This window comes from Somniosus microcephalus, chromosome 21 (assembly GCF_052327205.1).
Source record: "Somniosus microcephalus isolate GS21.2 chromosome 21, FLI_Smic_1.0, whole genome shotgun sequence".
NCBI lineage: Eukaryota > Metazoa > Chordata > Chondrichthyes > Squaliformes > Somniosidae > Somniosus > Somniosus microcephalus.
The window spans coordinates 6,177,794-6,196,116 of record NC_141007.1 but is presented as its reverse complement, the minus strand read 5'-3'; the positions used below and the strand labels follow the sequence as shown (position 1 = coordinate 6,196,116).

Genomic DNA, 18,323 nt, shown 5'->3' with positions numbered 1-18,323 from the left:
GTGGACATCAAGTAGCAAAGGATCGAGTTGTGTGATTGCTCTCATAGCCAACTATTCAGCCGCCACTTCGGCGAGGTACCAGAGGGTCTCCGCCTCTGGCACCCTGTGGAAATCGGGCAGCAGAGGAACAGGTTTTGTGATGCCTCTCACGGTCTAACAGTCTACCAACAGTTGCTGTCTAGAGCTACTTGGGCACCCGTGGCTACCTTTAGGAGACAAAACTGAAAAAGCGAGGCTGGCGGATCAGACTGCTCCCGACTGGCTGGTTAACACTCACGGACCTGTCGGAGATGAGAGTTGCAAAGAAGGAATCTTTTGCTCGAACACTCCAGGACAGCGCCGATCCGAGCCGGTCGTTGCGCATAGCTTTCATCGCCATGATCTTACAGACGCTTCTCACTGCAGGAAGAGCCACACACACAATACACACGAGACTGTTAACAAAAATGAGAGTGCGTGAAATTGGAGGCAATGTTTTGACCTGGGTAGGGAATTGGTGAGGAGACGGAGTAGGAATAATGGGTGTGTACCCCAGTTGGCAGGATGTGAGGAGTGGTGTCCCCCAGGGATCTGTACTGGGGCCTCAGCTTTTCACTATTTATAAGTGACTTGGATGAAGGAATAGAGAGCCGTATATCCACGTTTGCTGATGACACCAAGTTAGGAGGCACAGTAAGGAGTGTCGATGGGAGCAGAAAGTTGCAAAGGGACACTGATCGAGTCAGTGAGTGGGCAAAACTGTGGCAGATAGAGTTCAACGTGGGGAAGTGTGAGGTCATCCACTTTGGACCTAAGAAAGAGATCAGAGTATTTTATAAATAGTGAGAAGCTGGGAACTGTGGAGGAGCGGAGAGAGTTAGGGGTCCCTGGATAGAAATCACTAAAAACTGGTGGACAGGTACAAAAAATAATTATAAAGGCGAATGGAATGTTGGCCTTTATCTCGGGGCTGGAATACAAAGGGGAGGCAGTGATGCTTCAGTTATATAAAGCTCTGGTCAGACCCCATCTGGACCCTGTGTCCAGTCCTGGGCCCCGCCCCTCAGGAAGGATAGGCCTTGGAGGGGGGGGCAGCGCAGATTCACCAGAATGATACCGGGACTAAAAGGGTTAAATTACGAGGACAGGTTACACAGACTAGGCTGGTATGGAAGAGAAGGGGTGATGTCATTGAACCGTTTATGGTTGAAGGATTTGATCGGGCAGATGGAGAAAAACTAGTTCCTGTGGCGGGAGAGTCCAGAACAAGGGGCACAACCTTAATAATTGAGCGAGGCCGTTCAGGAAGCACTTCTTCACACAAAGGGTGGTGGAAATCTGGAACTCTCCCCCAAAAAGCTGTTGAGGCCGGGGGTCAATTGAAAATTTCAAAAGTAAGATTGATAGATTTTGGGTATAAAGGGTTATAGAACCAAGGCGGGTAAATGGAGTTAAGATACAGATCCGCCATGATCTAATTGAATGGCGGAACAGGCTCGAGGGGCTGAATGGCCTCCTCCTGTGTTTTCCAGCATTTTCTGCCTTACTTCAGATCAAAGGCATCATTGCTTTGAAGACTGGTACAAAAGCTGGCCGACCTCCCGTGGCACCGCCACAGATAGTCAGGGGTCTGGGGCACCACTGCTGTGCTCTTTATCCACCAGTCTGTCCGGTCCCTTTAAGGACACTGCCCTGTGGGGAGCTGGGGACATGGACAGACTCTGTAGCCAATAGCTGGCTAACTGATTAGCAGCTTAGAGGCAGGCCAGGTTATCCCGCAGTCAGAAACCAGCAGGAAGTGACTGGCCTTCTTTCCCTTTCTGTCTGCAGATTATGGAGTAGTGGTTTTGTTGCAGGTTTACACGAGATGGGATGGATGCACCATGTACACAGAGTGCTGGCACTGCTCACTGCGACTCAGAGAATGTGCCGTCTCCCGCTGTCTAACACAATGCACCAGGGCCACTGACTCAGATATTCAACAAGTCAAAATGTTTTTATTACAAAATATTCTGGGAGTGACAGCAATATTTTCAAGTTCAAATTATGTGATATGTTCATATTTTTGTGGATACTTTATTGCTCTAGGCTTGTGTGTATTATTCAGTTTAACATCTTAACGTTATATAAAGTACACAAGATGTTTTAAATCACAGGTAGGTAGCAGGGAGGTTGCAGCAATACCCAGTGTAGAAGGTACTGCGTGGCTTGAAAGCTTTGTGAAGGTGATCCTGGGGCCAGTTGGCATTGTGGGCAGCGATCATGCGGTGCGCAGAAAGAACGATTTGTATTAATATCGCGCCTTTCATGTCCCCAGGACGTCCCAAAGCGCTTTACCGTCAATGAAGTACTTTTTTGAAGTGTAGTCACTGTTGTAATGTGGGAAACGCGGCAGCCAATTTGCACACAGCAAGATCCCGCAAACAGCAATGTGATAATGACCAGATAATGTGTTTTAGTGATGTTGGTTGAAGGATAAATATTGGCCAGGACACTGGGGATAACTCCCCTGCTCTTCTTCGAAATAGTGCCATGGGATCTTTTACATCCACCTGAGAGAGCAGATGGGGCCTCGGTTTAACGTCTCATCTGAAAGACGGCACCTCCGACAGTGCAGCACTCCCTCAGTACAGTCCCTCTGACAGTGCAGCACTCCCTCAGTACTGCCCCTCTGACAGTGCAGCGCTCCCTCAGTACTGCCCCTCCGACAGTGTGGCACTCCCTCAGTACAGTCCCTCTGACAGTGCAGCACTCCCTCAGTACTGCCCCTCCGACAGTGCAGCGCTCCCTCAGTACTGCCCCTCCGACAGTGTGGCACTCCCTCAGTACAGTCCCTCTGACAGTGCAGCACTCCCTCAGTACTGCCCCTCCGACAGTGCAGCGCTCCCTCAGTACTGCCCCTCCGACAGTGCAGCACTCCCTCAGTACTGCCCCTCCGACAGTGCAGCGCTCCCTCAGTACTGCCCCTCCGACAGTGCAGCACTCCCTCAGTACAGTCCCTCTGACAGTGCAGCACTCCCTCAGTACTGCCCCTCCGACAGTGCAGCGCTCCCTCAGTACAGTCCCTCTGACAGTGCAGCGCTCCCTCAGTACTGCCCCTCCGACAGTGCAGCGCTCCCTCAGTACTGCCCCTCCGACAGTGTGGCACTCCCTCAGTACAGTCCCTCTGACAGTGCAGCACTCCCTCAGTACTGCCCCTCCGACAGTGCAGCGCTCCCTCAGTACTGCCCCTCCGACAGTGTGGCACTCCCTCAGTACAGTCCCTCTGACAGTGCAGCACTCCCTCAGTACTGCCCCTCCGACAGTGCAGCGCTCCCTCAGTACTGCCCCTCCGACAGTGCAGCACTCCCTCAGTACTGCCCCTCCGACAGTGCAGCACTCCCTCAGTACTGCCCCTCCGACAGTGCAGCGCTCCCTCAGTACTGCCCCTCCGACAGTGCAGCACTCCCTCAGTACAGTCCCTCTGACAGTGCAGCACTCCCTCAGTACTGCCCCTCCGACAGTGCAGCGCTCCCTCAGTACAGTCCCTCTGACAGTGCAGCGCTCCCTCAGTACTGCCCCTCCGACAGTGCAGCGCTCCCTCAGTACTGCCCCTCCGACAGTGTGGCACTCCCTCAGTACAGTCCCTCTGACAGTGCAGCACTCCCTCAGTACTGCCCCTCCGACAGTGCAGCGCTCCCTCAGTACTGCCCCTCCGACAGTGTGGCACTCCCTCAGTACAGTCCCTCTGACAGTGCAGCACTCCCTCAGTACTGCCCCTCCGACAGTGCAGCGCTCCCTCAGTACTGCCCCTCCGACAGTGCAGCACTCCCTCAGTACTGCCCCTCCGACAGTGCAGCACTCCCTCAGTACTGCCCCTCCGACAGTGCAGCGCTCCCTCAGTACTGCCCCTCCGACAGTGCAGCACTCCCTCAGTACAGTCCCTCTGACAGTGCAGCACTCCCTCAGTACTGCCCCTCTGACAGTGTGGCACTCCCTCAGCACTGCCCCTCCGACAGTGTGGCACTCCCTCAGTACAGCCCCTCCGACAGTGCGGCGCTCCCTCAGTACAGTCCCTCCGACAGTGCAGCGCTCCCTCAGTACTGCCCCTCCGACAGTGCAGCGCTCCCTCAGTACTGCCCCTCCGACAGTGTGGCACTCCCTCAGTACAGTACTCCCTCAGCACTGCCCCTCCGACAGTGTGGCACTCCCTCAGTACAGTCCCTCTGACAGTGCAGCACTCCCTCAGTACTGCCCCTCCGACAGTGTGGCACTCCCTCAGTACAGTCCCTCTGACAGTGCGGCACTCCCTCAGTACTGCCCCTCCGACAGTGTGGCACTCCCTCAGTACAGTCCCTCTGACAGTGCAGCGCTCCCTCAGTACTGCCCCTCCGACAGTGCAGCGCTCCCTCAGTACTGCCCCTCCGACAGTGCAGCGCTCCCTCAGTACAGTCCCTCCGACAGTGTGGCACTCCCTCCGACAGTGTGGCACTCCCTCAGTACTGCCGCTCTGACAGTGCAGCGCTCCCTCAGTACAGTCCCTCTGACAGTGCAGCACTCCCTCAGCACTGCACTGGAGTGTCAGCCTGGATTTTGTGCTGTCTCTGGAGTGGGACTTAAACCCACAACCTTCTGACTCCGAGGCGAGAGTGCGACCCACTGAGCCATGACCCATAGAATGAGAGAGAGAGCCTGGGAGACTTAGGAGGGTTTGCACTGTGAGGAGCAGTCCTAGTCCTGATAAGGTGGGAGCAGGGTCTGGAATGAATAGAGGAGGGTGGGGTGGTTGGAGGAGGGTTCTGGGGTACGGGAGCAACAGGAGGTGTGGATGCAGTAAGGTGAAGTCGAGAGCTAGCAATGGGATACGGGAGCACTGGGGAAGGAGCTGGGCGGTGCCGACAAAAGGGGTTTATTTAGGACAGCTGGAAAACAGTGGGGAGTGGCGGGAAAGGCTTGGGTGCACAGCATAGGGGTGGCGGGAGCACCAAGAGGGGGCAGGAGGGAGCACTGGGGTTGATTGAAGCACCAACCTAGAAGGGAATTGGTAGGAGACAGGAGAATGAACCGAATTCATTTCCTAGCATGTGCAGAAATGGAGTTCCCAAGTGCTGGCCTGGAGAAGCCTGTATGATCTGGGAATGCACGGACAGATGGTTCCCCAGCACCGACACCTCCCACCCTCACAAACATTCATCAAAAAGCCCCTTTCCCCATCACCGTCAGTCAGAGAAATACAAACTGGGTCACACCCCCCCACCAAATTCTGCTTCTAAAGGTAACAGGAGCCCATCACCTTGCTCGGTCATCTGCCGCTGCTCACATATTCTCAGCACCTTCAGAGCCTTGCGTTCCGTGTTGAGAGGTATGCGCTCGATATAAAGCTCAAGGTAAACGCGGCCAAACTGCGGACAGTGGTCAAAGTAGTCTACGGCCAGCTGCCAGAGGCTGAAATCATCCAACAGGAAAAAAAAGACAACGTTATAACCCACAGAGGACAGCAGAGAGAATGTCGGCACCAACCTTCACTTACAAAGCACACAGGTATAGTCAGCATGGTTGAGATAGTGTCACTCCACTGAAACTAAACCCCAGCAGTGACCCACCTGTCGTGACAGAAGAGGCCGGAGGCGTATTCCAGAATGAGGAATTCACGAAGATTTGAACCAAAACTGTAACGAGAAAAACCCAATGTAAGAACAGAACGTCACATCACCCAACACATCAAACCTCGCTCCAATCGCCAACATCAAGCCTTAAAAATGCAAACTGCAGGGAACGAACGTAAACCATGACACGTCAGTGGACGGTGTTGTCTCCGCGCACATTTATTCTCCCCCACCCCCCCACTTTACCATACAACCAGTTTTAAATGTTACATGCATGCAGGGCTGCCCCCCTGTGCACTTGTAAGTAAAGCACTGGATGGGGAGGCACTAACCCATACAGACCAGGAGGTCCTATGGTCAATACCTGGCTTGTGCAGAGGCTTGTATTTCAGTAACTGTTTCCCGGTGAATCCGTTTTCTTTATGCGCCTGGATTTTGAGCTGCACCAGAGAGGTTGGCGGCACGACCTGCTGCCAGGGGCCATCAGCCCCTCCCACTGCTGATCACCAAGGAGGCACCAGGCAAGATTCCCTCCCTCCACTCAGGGTGCTGGCACTGGAACCGAGCCCGATCCTGTGCTCACTCGACAATCTAACTCGTGCCCCGTGTAACAGGACTGCTGAGGCCCGTTGTAGTGCCCTCCACTACAACAAAAGTGGAAAAAGCACGGAAAATCGGCCCAGACTGCAGCTAATTCTGCAATTACACTAATGAAAGATGTCGATAAGTCTCATGTTTTCCAAACTCTTGCATTTCCACCTTTCATGAATTCTGCAGTGTTACTCAGTAACTAATCCCAATGCACTGCTCCAAGACAGCCGTCAGGAATATTGTACAGCGTGGGAGCAACGGAACCCGAGCCCAGACCCGCCCCGTATCAGAGCGACCCTGAGCCCAGACCCGGCCCTGCATCAGAGCGACCCGGGGCCCAGACCCGCCCCTGTATCAGAGCGATGGGACCCGGAGCCCAGACCTGCTCCTGTATCAGAGCGACCCGGGGCCCAGATCCGCCCCTGTATCAGAGTGACCCGGGGCCCAGACCCGCCCCTGTATCAGAGCGACCCGGGACCCAGACCCGCCCCTGTATCAGAGCGACCCGGAGCCCAGACCCGCCCCGTATCAGAGCGACCCGGGGCCCAGACCCGCCCCTGTATCAGAGCGACCCGGGGCCCAGACCCGCCCCTGTATCAGAGCGACCCGGGGCCCAGACCCGCCCCTGTATCAGAGCGACCCTGTGCCCAGACCCGGCCCTGTACCAGAGCGACCCTGAGCCCAGACCCGCCCCTGTATCAGAGCGATGGGACCCGGAGCCCATACCCGCCCCTGTATCAGAGCGACCCTGAGGCCAGACCCGGCCCTGCATCAGAGTGACCCGGGGCCCAGACCCGCCCCTGCATCAGAGCGACCCTGAGCCCAGACCCGGCCCTGTATCAGAGCGACCCTGAGCCCAGACCCGCCCCTGTATCAGAGCGATGGGACCCGGAGCCCAGACCTGCTCCTGTATCAGAGCGACCCGGGGCCCAGATCCGCCCCTGTATCAGAGTGACCCGGGGCCCAGACCCGCCCCTGTATCAGAGCGACCCGGGACCCAGACCCGCCCCTGTATCAGAGCGACCCGGAGCCCAGACCCGCCCCGTATCAGAGCGACCCTGAGCCCAGACCCACCCCTGTATCAGAGCGACCCGGGGCCCAGACCCGCCCCTGTACCAGAGCGACCCGGGGCCCAGACCCGCCCCTGTATCAGAGCGACCCGGGGCCCAGACCCGCCCCTGTATCAGAGCGACCCGGGGCCCAGACCCACCCCTGTATCAGAGCGACCCGGGGCCCAGACCCACCCCTGTATCAGAGCGACGCGGAGCCCAGACCCGGCCCTGTATCAGAGCGATGGAAACTGGGCCCAGACCCGCCCCTGTATCAGAGCAACCCGGGGCCCAGACCCGCCCCTGTATCAGAGCGACCCTGAGCCCAGACCCACCCCTGTATCAGAGCGACCCAGAGCCCAGACCTGCCCCTGTATCAGAGCGACCCTGAGCCCAGACCCGCCCCTGTATCAGAGCGATGGGACCCGGAGCCCATACCCGCCCCTGTATCAGAGCGACCCTGAGGCCAGACCCGGCCCTGCATCAGAGTGACCCGGGGCCCAGACCCGCCCCTGCATCAGAGCGACCCTGAGCCCAGACCCGGCCCTGTATCAGAGTGACCCTGAGCCCAGACCCGCCCCTGTATCAGAGCGATGGGACCCGGAGCCCAGACCTGCTCCTGTATCAGAGCGACCCGGGGCCCAGATCCGCCCCTGTATCAGAGTGACCCGGGGCCCAGACCCGCCCCTGTATCAGAGCGACCCGGGACCCAGACCCGCCCCTGTATCAGAGCGACCCGGAGCCCAGACCCGCCCCGTATCAGAGCGACCCTGAGCCCAGACACACCCCTGTATCAGAGCGACCCGGGGCCCAGACCCGCCCCTGTACCAGAGCGACCCGGGGCCCAGACCCGCCCCTGTACCAGAGCGACCCGGGGCCCAGACCCGCCCCTGTATCAGAGCGACCCGGGGCCCAGACCCACCCCTGTATCAGAGCGACCCGGGGCCCAGACCCGCCCCTGTATCAGAGCGACGCGGAGCCCAGACCCGGCCCTGTATCAGAGCGATGGAAACTGGGCCCAGACCCGCCCCTGTATCAGAGCAACCCGGGGCCCAGACCCGCCCCTGTATCAGAGCGACCCTGAGCTCAGACCCACCCCTGTATCAGAGCGACCCAGAGCCCAGACCCGCCCCTGTATCAGAGCGACCCGGGGCCCAGACCCACCCCTGTATCAGAGCGACCCGGGGCCCAGACCCGCCCCTGTATCAGAGCGACGCGGAGCCCAGACCCGGCCCTGTATCAGAGCGATGGAAACTGGGCCCAGACCCGCCCCTGTATCAGAGCAACCCGGGGCCCAGACCCGCCCCTGTATCAGAGCGACCCTGAGCCCAGACCCACCCCTGTATCAGAGCGACCCGGAGCCCAGACCCGGCCCTGTATCAGAGCGACCCGGGGCCCAGACCCGGCCTTGCATCAGAGCGACCTGGAGCCCAGATCAGCCCCTGTATCAGAGCGACCCGGGGCCCAGACCCGCCCCTGTATCAGAGCGACCCGGGACCCAGACCCGCCCCTGTATCAGAGCGACCCTCAGCCCAGGCCCGCCCCTGTATCAGAGCGACCCGGGGCCCAGACCCGCCCCTGTACCAGAGCGACCCGGGGCCCAGACCCGCCCCTGTATCAGAGCGACCCGGGGCCCAGACCCGCCTCTGTATCAGAGCGACCCGGAGCCCAGACCCGCCCCTGTATCAGAGCGATGGGACCCGGGGCACAGACCCGGCCCTGTATCAGAGCGACCCGGGGCCCAGACACGGCCCTGTATCAGAGCGACCCGGAGCCCAGACCCGGCCCTGTATCAGAGCGACCCGGGGCCCAGACCCGCCCCGTATCAGAGCGACCCGGAGCCCAGACCTGCACCTGTATCAGAGCGACCCTGAGCCCAGACCCAGCCCTGTATCAGAGCGACCCGGGGCCCAGACCCGCCCCTGTATCAGAGCGACCCGGGGCCCAGACCCGCCCCTGTATCAAAGCGACCCTGAGCCCAGACCCGCCCCTGTATCAGAGCGACACTGAGCTCAGACCCGGCCCTGTATCAGAGCGACGGAGCCCAGAGCCGCCCCGTATCAGAGCGACCCGGGGCCCAGACCCGTCCCTGTATCAGAGCGACCCGGGGCCCACACCTGCCCCTGTATCAGAGCGACCCGGGGCCCAGACCCGCCCCTGTATCAGAGCGACCCGGAGCCCAGACCGGGCCCTGTATCAGAGCGAACCGGGGCCCAGACCCGGCCCTGTATCAGAGCGATGGGACCCGGGGCCCACACCTGCCCCTGTATCAGAGCGACCCGGGCCCAGACCCGCCCCTGTATCAGAGCGACCCGGAGCCAAGACCGGGCCCTGTATCAGAGCGACCCGGAGCCCAGACCCGCCCCTGGATCAGAGCGACCCGGAGCCCAGACCCGCCCCTGTATCAGAGCGACCCGGGGCCCAGACCCGCCCCTGTATCAGAGCAACCCGGAGCCCAGACCCGCCCCTGTATCAGAGCGATGGGACCCGGGGCCCAGACCCGGCCCTGTATCAGAGCGACCCGGGGCCCAGACCCGCCCCTGTATCAAAGCGACCCTGAGCCCAGACCCGCCCCTGTATCAGAGCGACCCTGAGCCCAGACCCGGCCCAGTATCAGAGCGACCCTGAGCCCAGACCCGGCCCTGTATCAGAGCGACCCGGGGCCCAGAGCCGCCCCTGTATCATACCGACCCGGAGCCCAGACCCGCCCCTGTATCAGAGCAACCCGGAGCCCAGGCCCGGCCCTGTATCAGAGCGACCCGGAGCCCAGACCCGGCCCTGTATCAGAGCGACCCGGAGCCCAGACCCGCCCCTGTATCAGAGCGACCCGGAGCCCAGACCCGGCCCTGTATCAGAGCGACCCGGGGCCCAGACCCGCCCCTGTATCAGAGCGACCCGGGGCCCAGACCCGCCCCTGTATCAGAGCGACCCGGGGCCCAGACCCGCCCCTGTATCAGAGCAACCCGGGGCCCAGACCCGCCCCTGTATCAGAGCGACCCGGAGCCAAGAACCGGCCCTGTATCAGAGCGATGGAACCTGGGCCCAGACCCGCCCCTGTATCAGAACGACCCGGAGCCCAGACCCGCCCCTGTATCAGAGCGATGGGACCCAGACCCGCCCCTGTATCAGAGCGACCCGGGGCCCAGACCCGCCCCTGTATCAGAGCGACCCGGGGCCCAGACTCGCCCCTGTATCAGAGCGTCCCGGAGCCCAGACCCGCCCCTGTATCAGAGCGACCCGGGGCCCAGACCCGCCCCTGTATCAGAGCGACCCGGGGCCCAGACCCGCCCCTGTATCAGAGCGACCCTGAGCCCAGTCCCGCCCCTGTATCAGAGCGACCCGGAGCCCAGGCCCGCCTCGTATCAGAGCGACCCAGGGCCCAGGCCCGCCCCTGTATCAGAGCGACCCTGAGCCCAGACCCGCCCCTGTATCAGAGCGACCCGGAGCCCAGACCTGCCCCTGTATCAGAGCGATGGGACCCAGACCCGGCCCTGTATCAGAGCGACCCGGGGCCCAGACCCGCCCCTGTATCAGAGCGACCCGGGGCCCAGACCCGCCCCTGTATCAGAGCGAACCGGAGCCCAGACCCGCCACTGTATCAGAGCGACCCGGGGCCCATACCCGCCGCTGTATCAGAGCGACCCTGAGCCCAGACCCGCCCCGTATCAGAGCGATGGGACCCGGGGCCCAGACCTGCCCCTGTATCAGAGCGACCCGGAGCCCAGTCCCGCCCCTGTATCAGAGCGACCCGGAGCCCAGACCCGCCCTGTATCAGAGCGATGGGACCCGGGGCCCAGACCCGCCCCTGTATCAGAGCGAACCGGAGCCCAGACCCGCCCCTGTATCAGAGCGACCCGGAGCCCAGACCCGCCCCTGTATCAGAGCGACCCGGGGCCCAGACCCGCCCCTGTATCAGAGCAACCCGGAGCCCAGACCCGCCCCTGTATCAGAGCGATGGGACCCGGGGCCCAGACCCGGCCCTGTATCAGAGCGACCCTGAGCCCAGACCCGCCCCTGTATCAGAGCGACCCTGAGCCCAGACCCGGCCCAGTATCAGAGCGACCCTGAGCCCAGACCCGGCCCTGTATCAGAGCGACCCGGGGCCCAGACCCGCCCCTGTATCAGAGCGACCCGGGGCCCAGACCCGCCCCTGTATCAGAGCGACCCGGAGCCCAGACCCGCCCCTGTATCAGACCGACCCGGAGCCCAGACCCGCCCCTGTATCAGAGCGACCCGGGGCCCAGACCCGCCCCTGTATCAGAGCGACCCGGGGCCCAGACCCGCCCCTGTATCAGAGCGACCCGGGGCCCAGACCCGCCCCTGTATCAGAGCAACCCGGAGCCCAGACCCGCCCCTGTATCAGAGCGATGGGACCCGGGGCCCAGACCCGGCCCTGTATCAGAGCGACCCTGAGCCCAGACCCGCCCCTGTATCAGAGCGACCCTGAGCCCAGACCCGGCCCAGTATCAGAGCGACCCTGAGCCCAGACCCGGCCCTGTATCAGAGCGACCCGGGGCCCAGACCCACCCCTGTATCAGAGCGACCCGGGGCCCAGACCCGCCCCTGTATCAGAGCGACCCGGAGCCCAGACCCGCCCCTGTATCAGACCGACCCGGAGCCCAGACCCGCCCCTGTATCAGAGCGACCCGGGGCCCAGACCCGCCCCTGTATCAGAGCGACCCGGGGCCCAGACCCGCCCCTGTATCAGAGCGACCCGGAGCCCAGAGCCGCCCCTGTATCAGACTGACCCGGAGCCCAGACCCGCCCCTGTATCAGAGCAACCCGGAGCCCAGACCCGGCCCTGTATCAGAGCGACCCGGAGCCCAGACCCGCCCCTGTATCAGAGCGACCCGGGGCCCAGACCCGCCCCTGTATCAGAGCGACCCGGGGCCCAGACCCGCCCCTGTATCAGAGCGACCCGGAGCCCAGACCCGCCCCTGTATCAGAGCGATGGGACCCGGAGCCCAGACCCGCCCCTGTATCAGAGCGATGGGACCCGGAGCCCAGACCCGCCCCTGTATCAGAGCGACCCAGGGGCCCAGACCCGCCCCTGTATCAGAGCGACCTGGGGCCCAGACCCGCCCCTGTATCGGAGCGACCCTCGGCCTAGACCCGCCCCTGTATCAGAGCGACCCGGGGCCCAGACCCACCCCTGCATCAGAGCGATGGGACCTGGGGCCCAGACCCGCCCCTGTATCAGAGCGACCCGGAGCCCAGACCTGCCCCTGTATCAGAGCGATGGGATTTGGGCCCACCTAGCAGTGGGACATGGGGTCCTCTCCCATCACAGTGGAGCAATGCAATGCGAGCTCTACCCTCCAGCAACAAATGAAAAAATAAAATCTCAGCCCCAGTATTAACACTGAGATTTTCACTCAATGGAAACTGGTATAACACCATCTCAGAATATCATTCCCTTTATTCTTTTTCAAAGTGCAAGAAAAGGAGGCGCACCGAACTGCGGGGCAGTGAATGAAGAGCCAGAGGCACATGGAGCAGCAATCGGCCAAGAGCACAGGTCAGGGAGCTGGGCTATTAGAAGTACCAGTGATGCAAGGAAACCCTCAGCACTGACTGATGGACTGTGGGAAGGCAGCCCCATCCCGCTGATTAAACACACACACTCACTGAAGATTGTGGGACTGTAGGAGGTTACAGTGGTCCAATAGGTCAGTCAGATGAGCCACAAACCACCAGTTATTCAGGATGATGCTGTAACGAGAGACGTACGAAACATCAGCATTAATGGGCAAGGTACATGCAAGGGTGGGAAAGTCATGCTTCTTTGAAACAGCAGAAACTGCGAGCACACAATCTGGGAGGCCCATGAGCAGCAGCTAGCGTGGTGACGCGTGCTCTGATGATTTGGTCTCAGCAACATTTACATTTTTAAATGAGCACTATATAGAAAAAAGAAACTGAATTTAATAGAGCACGCATTACCCACCAACTGCTCAGTGAGATAATCCAGCGGCTGAATCATTAGCGTAAGGGCGACAACTCTGGCTTAGTGAAGAGGGGCGTCACGGGGAGAGGAGGGGCGTCCCGGGGAGAAGAGGGGAGTCGAGGGGAGACGAGGGGAGACGAGGGGAGTCACGGGGAGACGAGGGGAGTCACGGGGAGACGAGGGGAGTCACGGGGAGACGAGGGGAGTCACGGGGAGTCGAGGGGAGTCACGGGGAGACGAGGGGAGTCACGGGGAGACGAGGGGAGTCACGGGGAGACGAGGGGAGTCACGGGGAGACGAGGGGAGTCACGGGGAGACGAGGGGAGTCACGGGGAGACGAGGGGAGACGAGGGGAGTCGAGGGGAGACGAGGGGAGTCGAGGGGAGACGAGGGGAGACGAGGGGAGTCGAGGGGAGACGAGGGGAGTCGAGGGGAGACGAGGGGAGTCGAGGGGAGTCGAGGGGAGTCACGGGGAGACGAGGGGAGTCACGGGGAGACGAGGGGAGTCACGGGGAGACGAGGGGAGTCACGGGGAGACGAGGGGAGTCACGGGGAGACGAGGGGAGTCACGGGGAGACGAGGGGAGTCACGGGGAGACGAGGGGAGTCACGGGGAGACGAGGGTAGGCGGGGTCGTCGACAACAACTTGCATTTATATAGCGCCTTTAACGCAGTAAAACATCCCAAGACGCTTCACAGGGGCGTTACCAAACAACATTTGACACCGAGATACATCGGGAGATATTCAGGACAGGAAGTGGTAGGTTTTGAGGAGAGATTGGGTCGACTCGGCCTGTATTCACCGGAGGTTAGAAGAATGAGAGGGGATCTCATTGAAACGTATAAAATTCTGACCGGGCTAGACAGACTGGATGCAGGGAGGATGTTTCCCCTGGCTGGGGGGATCTAGGACGAGGGGGTCACAGTCTCGGGATACGGGGTAGGACATTTAGGACTGAGATGAGTAGAAATTTCTTCACTCAGAGGGCGGTGAACCTGTGGAATTCGCTACCACAGAAGGCTGTGGAGGCCAAGTCACTGAATATATTTAAGAAGGAGATTGATAGATTTCTAGACACAAAAGGCATCAAGGGGTATGGGGAGAGAGCGGGAATATGGTATTGAGATAGAGGATCAGCCATGATCATATTGAATGGCGGAGCAGGCTCCAAGGGCCGAATGGCCGACTCCTATTTTTCTATATTTTAAGGACCGTCTTAAAGGAGGAAAGGAGGAAAGAGAGGTAGAGAGGTGGAGAGGTTTAGGGAGGGAATTCCAGAGCTCAGGGCCTAGGCAACTGAAGGCACGGCCACCAATGGTGGAGCGATTATAATCAGGGGTGCACAAGGTGCCAGAATTAGAGGAGCGCAGAGATCTCGGGGGGTTGTGGGGCTGGAGGAGATTACAGAGATAGGGAGGGGTGAGGCCATGGAGCGATTTGAGAACAAGGATGAGAATTTTTTTTAATCGAGATGTTGCCGGACCGGGAACCAAAATAGGTCAGCGAGCACAGGGTGATGGGTGAACAGGGCTTGGTGCGAGTTAGGACACGGGCAGCAGAGTTTTGGATAAGTTCAAGTTTATGGAGGGTGGAAGATGGGTGGCCGGGAGGAGTGCGTTGGAATAGCGGAGTCGAGAGGCAGGGGCGGAGTCAGGCACTGTCACGGGGGGAGGTAGGTGGTCTTGGTGTCGGAGTGGACATGGGGTCAGAAGCTCATCTCAGGGTCAAATAGAACAGTCTGGTTCGACCTCAGACAATGACCATGGAGAAGGATGAAGTCGGTGGTCAGGGAACAGAGCTTATGGCGGGGACCGAAGATAATTTAGTTGGAGGAAATTTCTGCTCATCGAAGACTAGAAGTCGGATAGGCGGAGGGAGGTGAGGAGAAGGGGAGGGGCAGAGGGAGGGAGGGGGAGAAGGGGAGGGGCAGAGGGAGGGAGGTGGGGAGAAGGGGAGGGGCAGAGGGAGGGAGGGGGGAGAAGGGGAGGGGCGGAGGGAGGGAGGTGGGGAGAAGCGGAGGGGCGGAGGGAGGGAGGTGGGGAGAAGGGGAGGGAGGGAGGTGGGGAGAAGGGGAGGGAGGGAGGTGGGGAGAAGGGGAGGGAGGGAGGTGGGGAGAAGGGGAGGGAGGGAGGTGGGGAGGAGGGAGGTGCGGAGAAGGGGAGGGGCGGAGGGAGGTGGGTGGGGAGGGGCGGAGGGAGGGAGGTGGGGAGAAGGGGAGAGGAGGAGGGAGGGAGGTGGGGAGGGAGGGGCGGAGGGAGGTGGGTGGGGAGGGGCGGAGGGAGGGAGGTGGGGAGAAGGGGAGAGGAGGAGGGAGGGAGGTGGGGAGGGAGGTGGGGAGGGGCGGTGGGGAGGTGGGGAGGGAGGTGGGGAGGGAGGTGGGGAGGGAGGTGGGGAGGGAGGTGGGTGGGGAGGGAGGTGGGGAGGGAGGTGGGGAGGGAGGAGGGAGGGAGGTGGGTGGGGAGGTGGGGAGAAGGGGAGGGGCGGAGGGAGGGAGGTGCGGAGAAGGGGAGGGGCGGAGGGAGGTGGGTGGGGAGGGGCGGAGGGAGGGAGGTGGGGAGAAGGGGAGAGGAGGAGGGAGGGAGGTGGGGAGGGAGGTGGGGAGGGAGGTGGGGGGGGAGGTGGGGGGGGAGGTGGGGGGGGAGGTGGGTGGGGAGGGGCGGAGGGAGGGAGGTGGGGAGAAGGGGAGGGGAGGAGGGAGGGAGGTGGGGAGGGAGGTGGGGAGGGAGGTGGGGAGGGAGGTGGGGAGGGAGGTGGGGAGGGAGGGGCGGAGGGAGGGGCGGAGGGAGGGGCGGAGGGAGGGAGGTGGGGAGAAGGGGAGGGGAGAAGGGGAGGGGAGGAGGGGAGGGAGGTGGGGAGGGAGGTGGGGAGGGAGGTGGGGAGGGAGGAGGGAGGGAGGTGGGTGGGGAGGTGGGGAGAAGGGGAGGGGCGGAGGGAGGGAGGTGCGGAGAAGGGGAGGGGCGGAGGGAGGTGGGTGGGGAGGGGCGGAGGGAGGGAGGTGGGGAGAAGGGGAGGGGAGGTGGGGAGGGAGGTGGGGAGGGAGGTGGGGAGAAGGGGAGGGAGGGAGGTGGGGAGAAGGGGAGGGGAGGAGGGAGGTGGGGAGAAGGGGAGGGGAGGAGGGAGGGAGGTGGGGAGGGAGGTGGGGAGGGAGGTGGGGAGGGAGGTGGGGAGGGAGGGGCGGAGGGAGGGAGGGGGGGAGAAGGGGAGAGGAGGAGGGAGAGGAGGAGGGAGGGAGGTGGGGAGGGAGGAGGGAGGGAGGTGGGGAGGGAGAGGAGGAGGGGAGGGAGGTGGGTGGGGAGGTGGGGAGGGAGGTGGGGAGGGGCGGAGGGAGGGAGGAGGGGAGAAGGGGAGGGGAGGAAGGTGGGGAGGGAGGTGGGTGGGGAGGGTGGGGAGGGAGGTGGGGAGGGAGGTGGGTGGGGAGAGGAGGAGGGAGGGAGGTGGGGAGGGAGGGAGGTGGGGAGGTGGGTGGGGAGGGAGGTGGGTGGGGAGGTGGGGAGGGAGGGAGGTGGGGAGGGAGGTGGGGAGGGAGGTGGGTGGGGAGAGGAGGAGGGAGGGAGGTGGGGAGGGAGGAGGGGAGGGAGAGGAGGAGGGAGGGAGGTGGGTGGGGAGAGGAGGAGGGAGGGAGGTGGGGAGGGAGGTGGGGAGGGAGGTGGGGAGGGAGAGGAGGAGGGAGGGAGGTGGGGAGGGAGGTGGGGAGGGAGGTGGGGAGGGAGGTGGGGAGGGAGGGAGGAGGGAGGGAGGTGGGGAGGGAGGTGGGGAGGGAGGTGGGGAGGGAGGTGGGGAGGGAGGTGGGTGGGGAGGAGGGAGGCAGGTGGGGAGAAGGGGAGGGGAGGAGGTGGGGAGGGAGGTGGGGAGAGGAGGAGGGAGGGAGGGAGGTGGGTGGGGAGAGGAGGAGGGAGGGAGGTGGGGGAGGTGGTGGGGAGGGAGGAGGGAGGGAGGTGGGGAGGGAGGTGGGGAGGGAGGGAGGTGGGGAGAGGAGGAGGGAGGGAGGAGGGAGGGAGGAGGGAGGGAGGTGGGGAGGGAGGAGGGAGGGAGGGAGGTGGGGAGGGGCAGGGCTCCATTGTGTCATTTGTACGGTACAGGTGGTACGTGCTCACCTGCAGTCCTTCAACACCTGGTGAATATTGAACTCAAACGCTGCCAACAGGATACGGTCCAGAGCATCAGGCTGGCTCCCATAAGAAAGAAAATGATTCAGGCACTTCTGCACATGTCAACAGGGAGGAGAATCACCATTAGTGTGGTCACAACATACAAGGAACAGTTTGTGTGTAACAGCCCATCGCGACTTATTTCTAACCTCTAATCTTTCTCCTGCCACACAAACGTTACCATCTCTCTCTAATCTAACCGGCTATGACCACTCTCCCTCTGAAATTACCTCTCTAGTTCCTCTCACAATGCAAATACCCAGTCCTACACACGCTAACTCCTTCCTGAATTCTCATGGTGTTGAAATCAACAGACACGGCACCATTTCCTGCTCTTAACTCATTCTTTCCTGGGACCTCAGAACTATGGCACTCTTCACCTTCCTCAGTCTTTACTCCCTCCTAAAATGTATCACCCTGTTTGATTACACGACCTAACTTTGACTCTTGTGCAGTGAGGATGCAGTTTCTAGGATGTTTACTTCCAGCTTAGGAGTAACCAAAGAGGAAGATTCAGAGAGCCAGTTGTCCAGGCCAGCGGAGTGGCAACAAGACAACCCAATGCTACCAGGATATCCACAAGCGCCACCGGAAGGCACCAATCAAAAAACAGACCTGCTCAAACTAAAGGCCTGCGCTAACAAAACCATTATAGCGTTACTTGGATTAACCTTGTCTCACACTATGGGCTTTGCAATTCACCCAGCTTTCTCAAGTTAAGAAATCCCCCTGAAAATTTAGTTTCAACAATACTAGTCACGGTGCAATTAATTTACGGGGTATTAAAACACCTCAGCCAACTTCAGGAATTTAGTAAACTGCTCTATCAAGCACTTCACAATCCTGTCCCGTCAAAGTCTCCCAGGGCAGGGACAGCACGGGTTAGATACAGAGTAAAGCTCCCTCTACACTGCCCCATCAAACACTCCCAGGGCAGGTACAGCACGGGTTAGATACAGAGTAAAGCTCCCTCTACACTGTCCCATCAAACACTCCCAGGGCAGGTACAGCACGGGTTAGACA

The 18,323-nt window shown here is 61.2% G+C and overlaps 2 protein-coding genes across 2 annotated transcripts in view; one reads left to right on the top strand and one right to left on the bottom strand.

The window, feature by feature from the left end:
• The window catches only part of mrps7 (mitochondrial ribosomal protein S7), a 1,172,241-nt gene that overhangs the window by 117,785 nt on the left and 1,036,133 nt on the right, over window positions 1-18,323 (top strand). The gene's annotated exons all lie outside the window — the stretch shown is intronic.
• nup85 (nucleoporin 85) overlaps window positions 1-18,323 on the bottom strand; it is a 57,828-nt gene that overhangs the window by 5,645 nt on the left and 33,860 nt on the right. The window contains exons 9-13 of the mRNA XM_085964069.1: window positions 17,247-17,353; window positions 12,833-12,916; window positions 5,562-5,627; window positions 5,252-5,403; window positions 282-399 (exon numbers count right to left, since the gene is read on the bottom strand). Of these exons, the coding sequence (XP_085820195.1) occupies window positions 282-399; window positions 5,252-5,403; window positions 5,562-5,627; window positions 12,833-12,916; window positions 17,247-17,353 (527 nt within the window). The remainder of the gene's footprint in view (window positions 1-281; window positions 400-5,251; window positions 5,404-5,561; window positions 5,628-12,832; window positions 12,917-17,246; window positions 17,354-18,323) is intronic.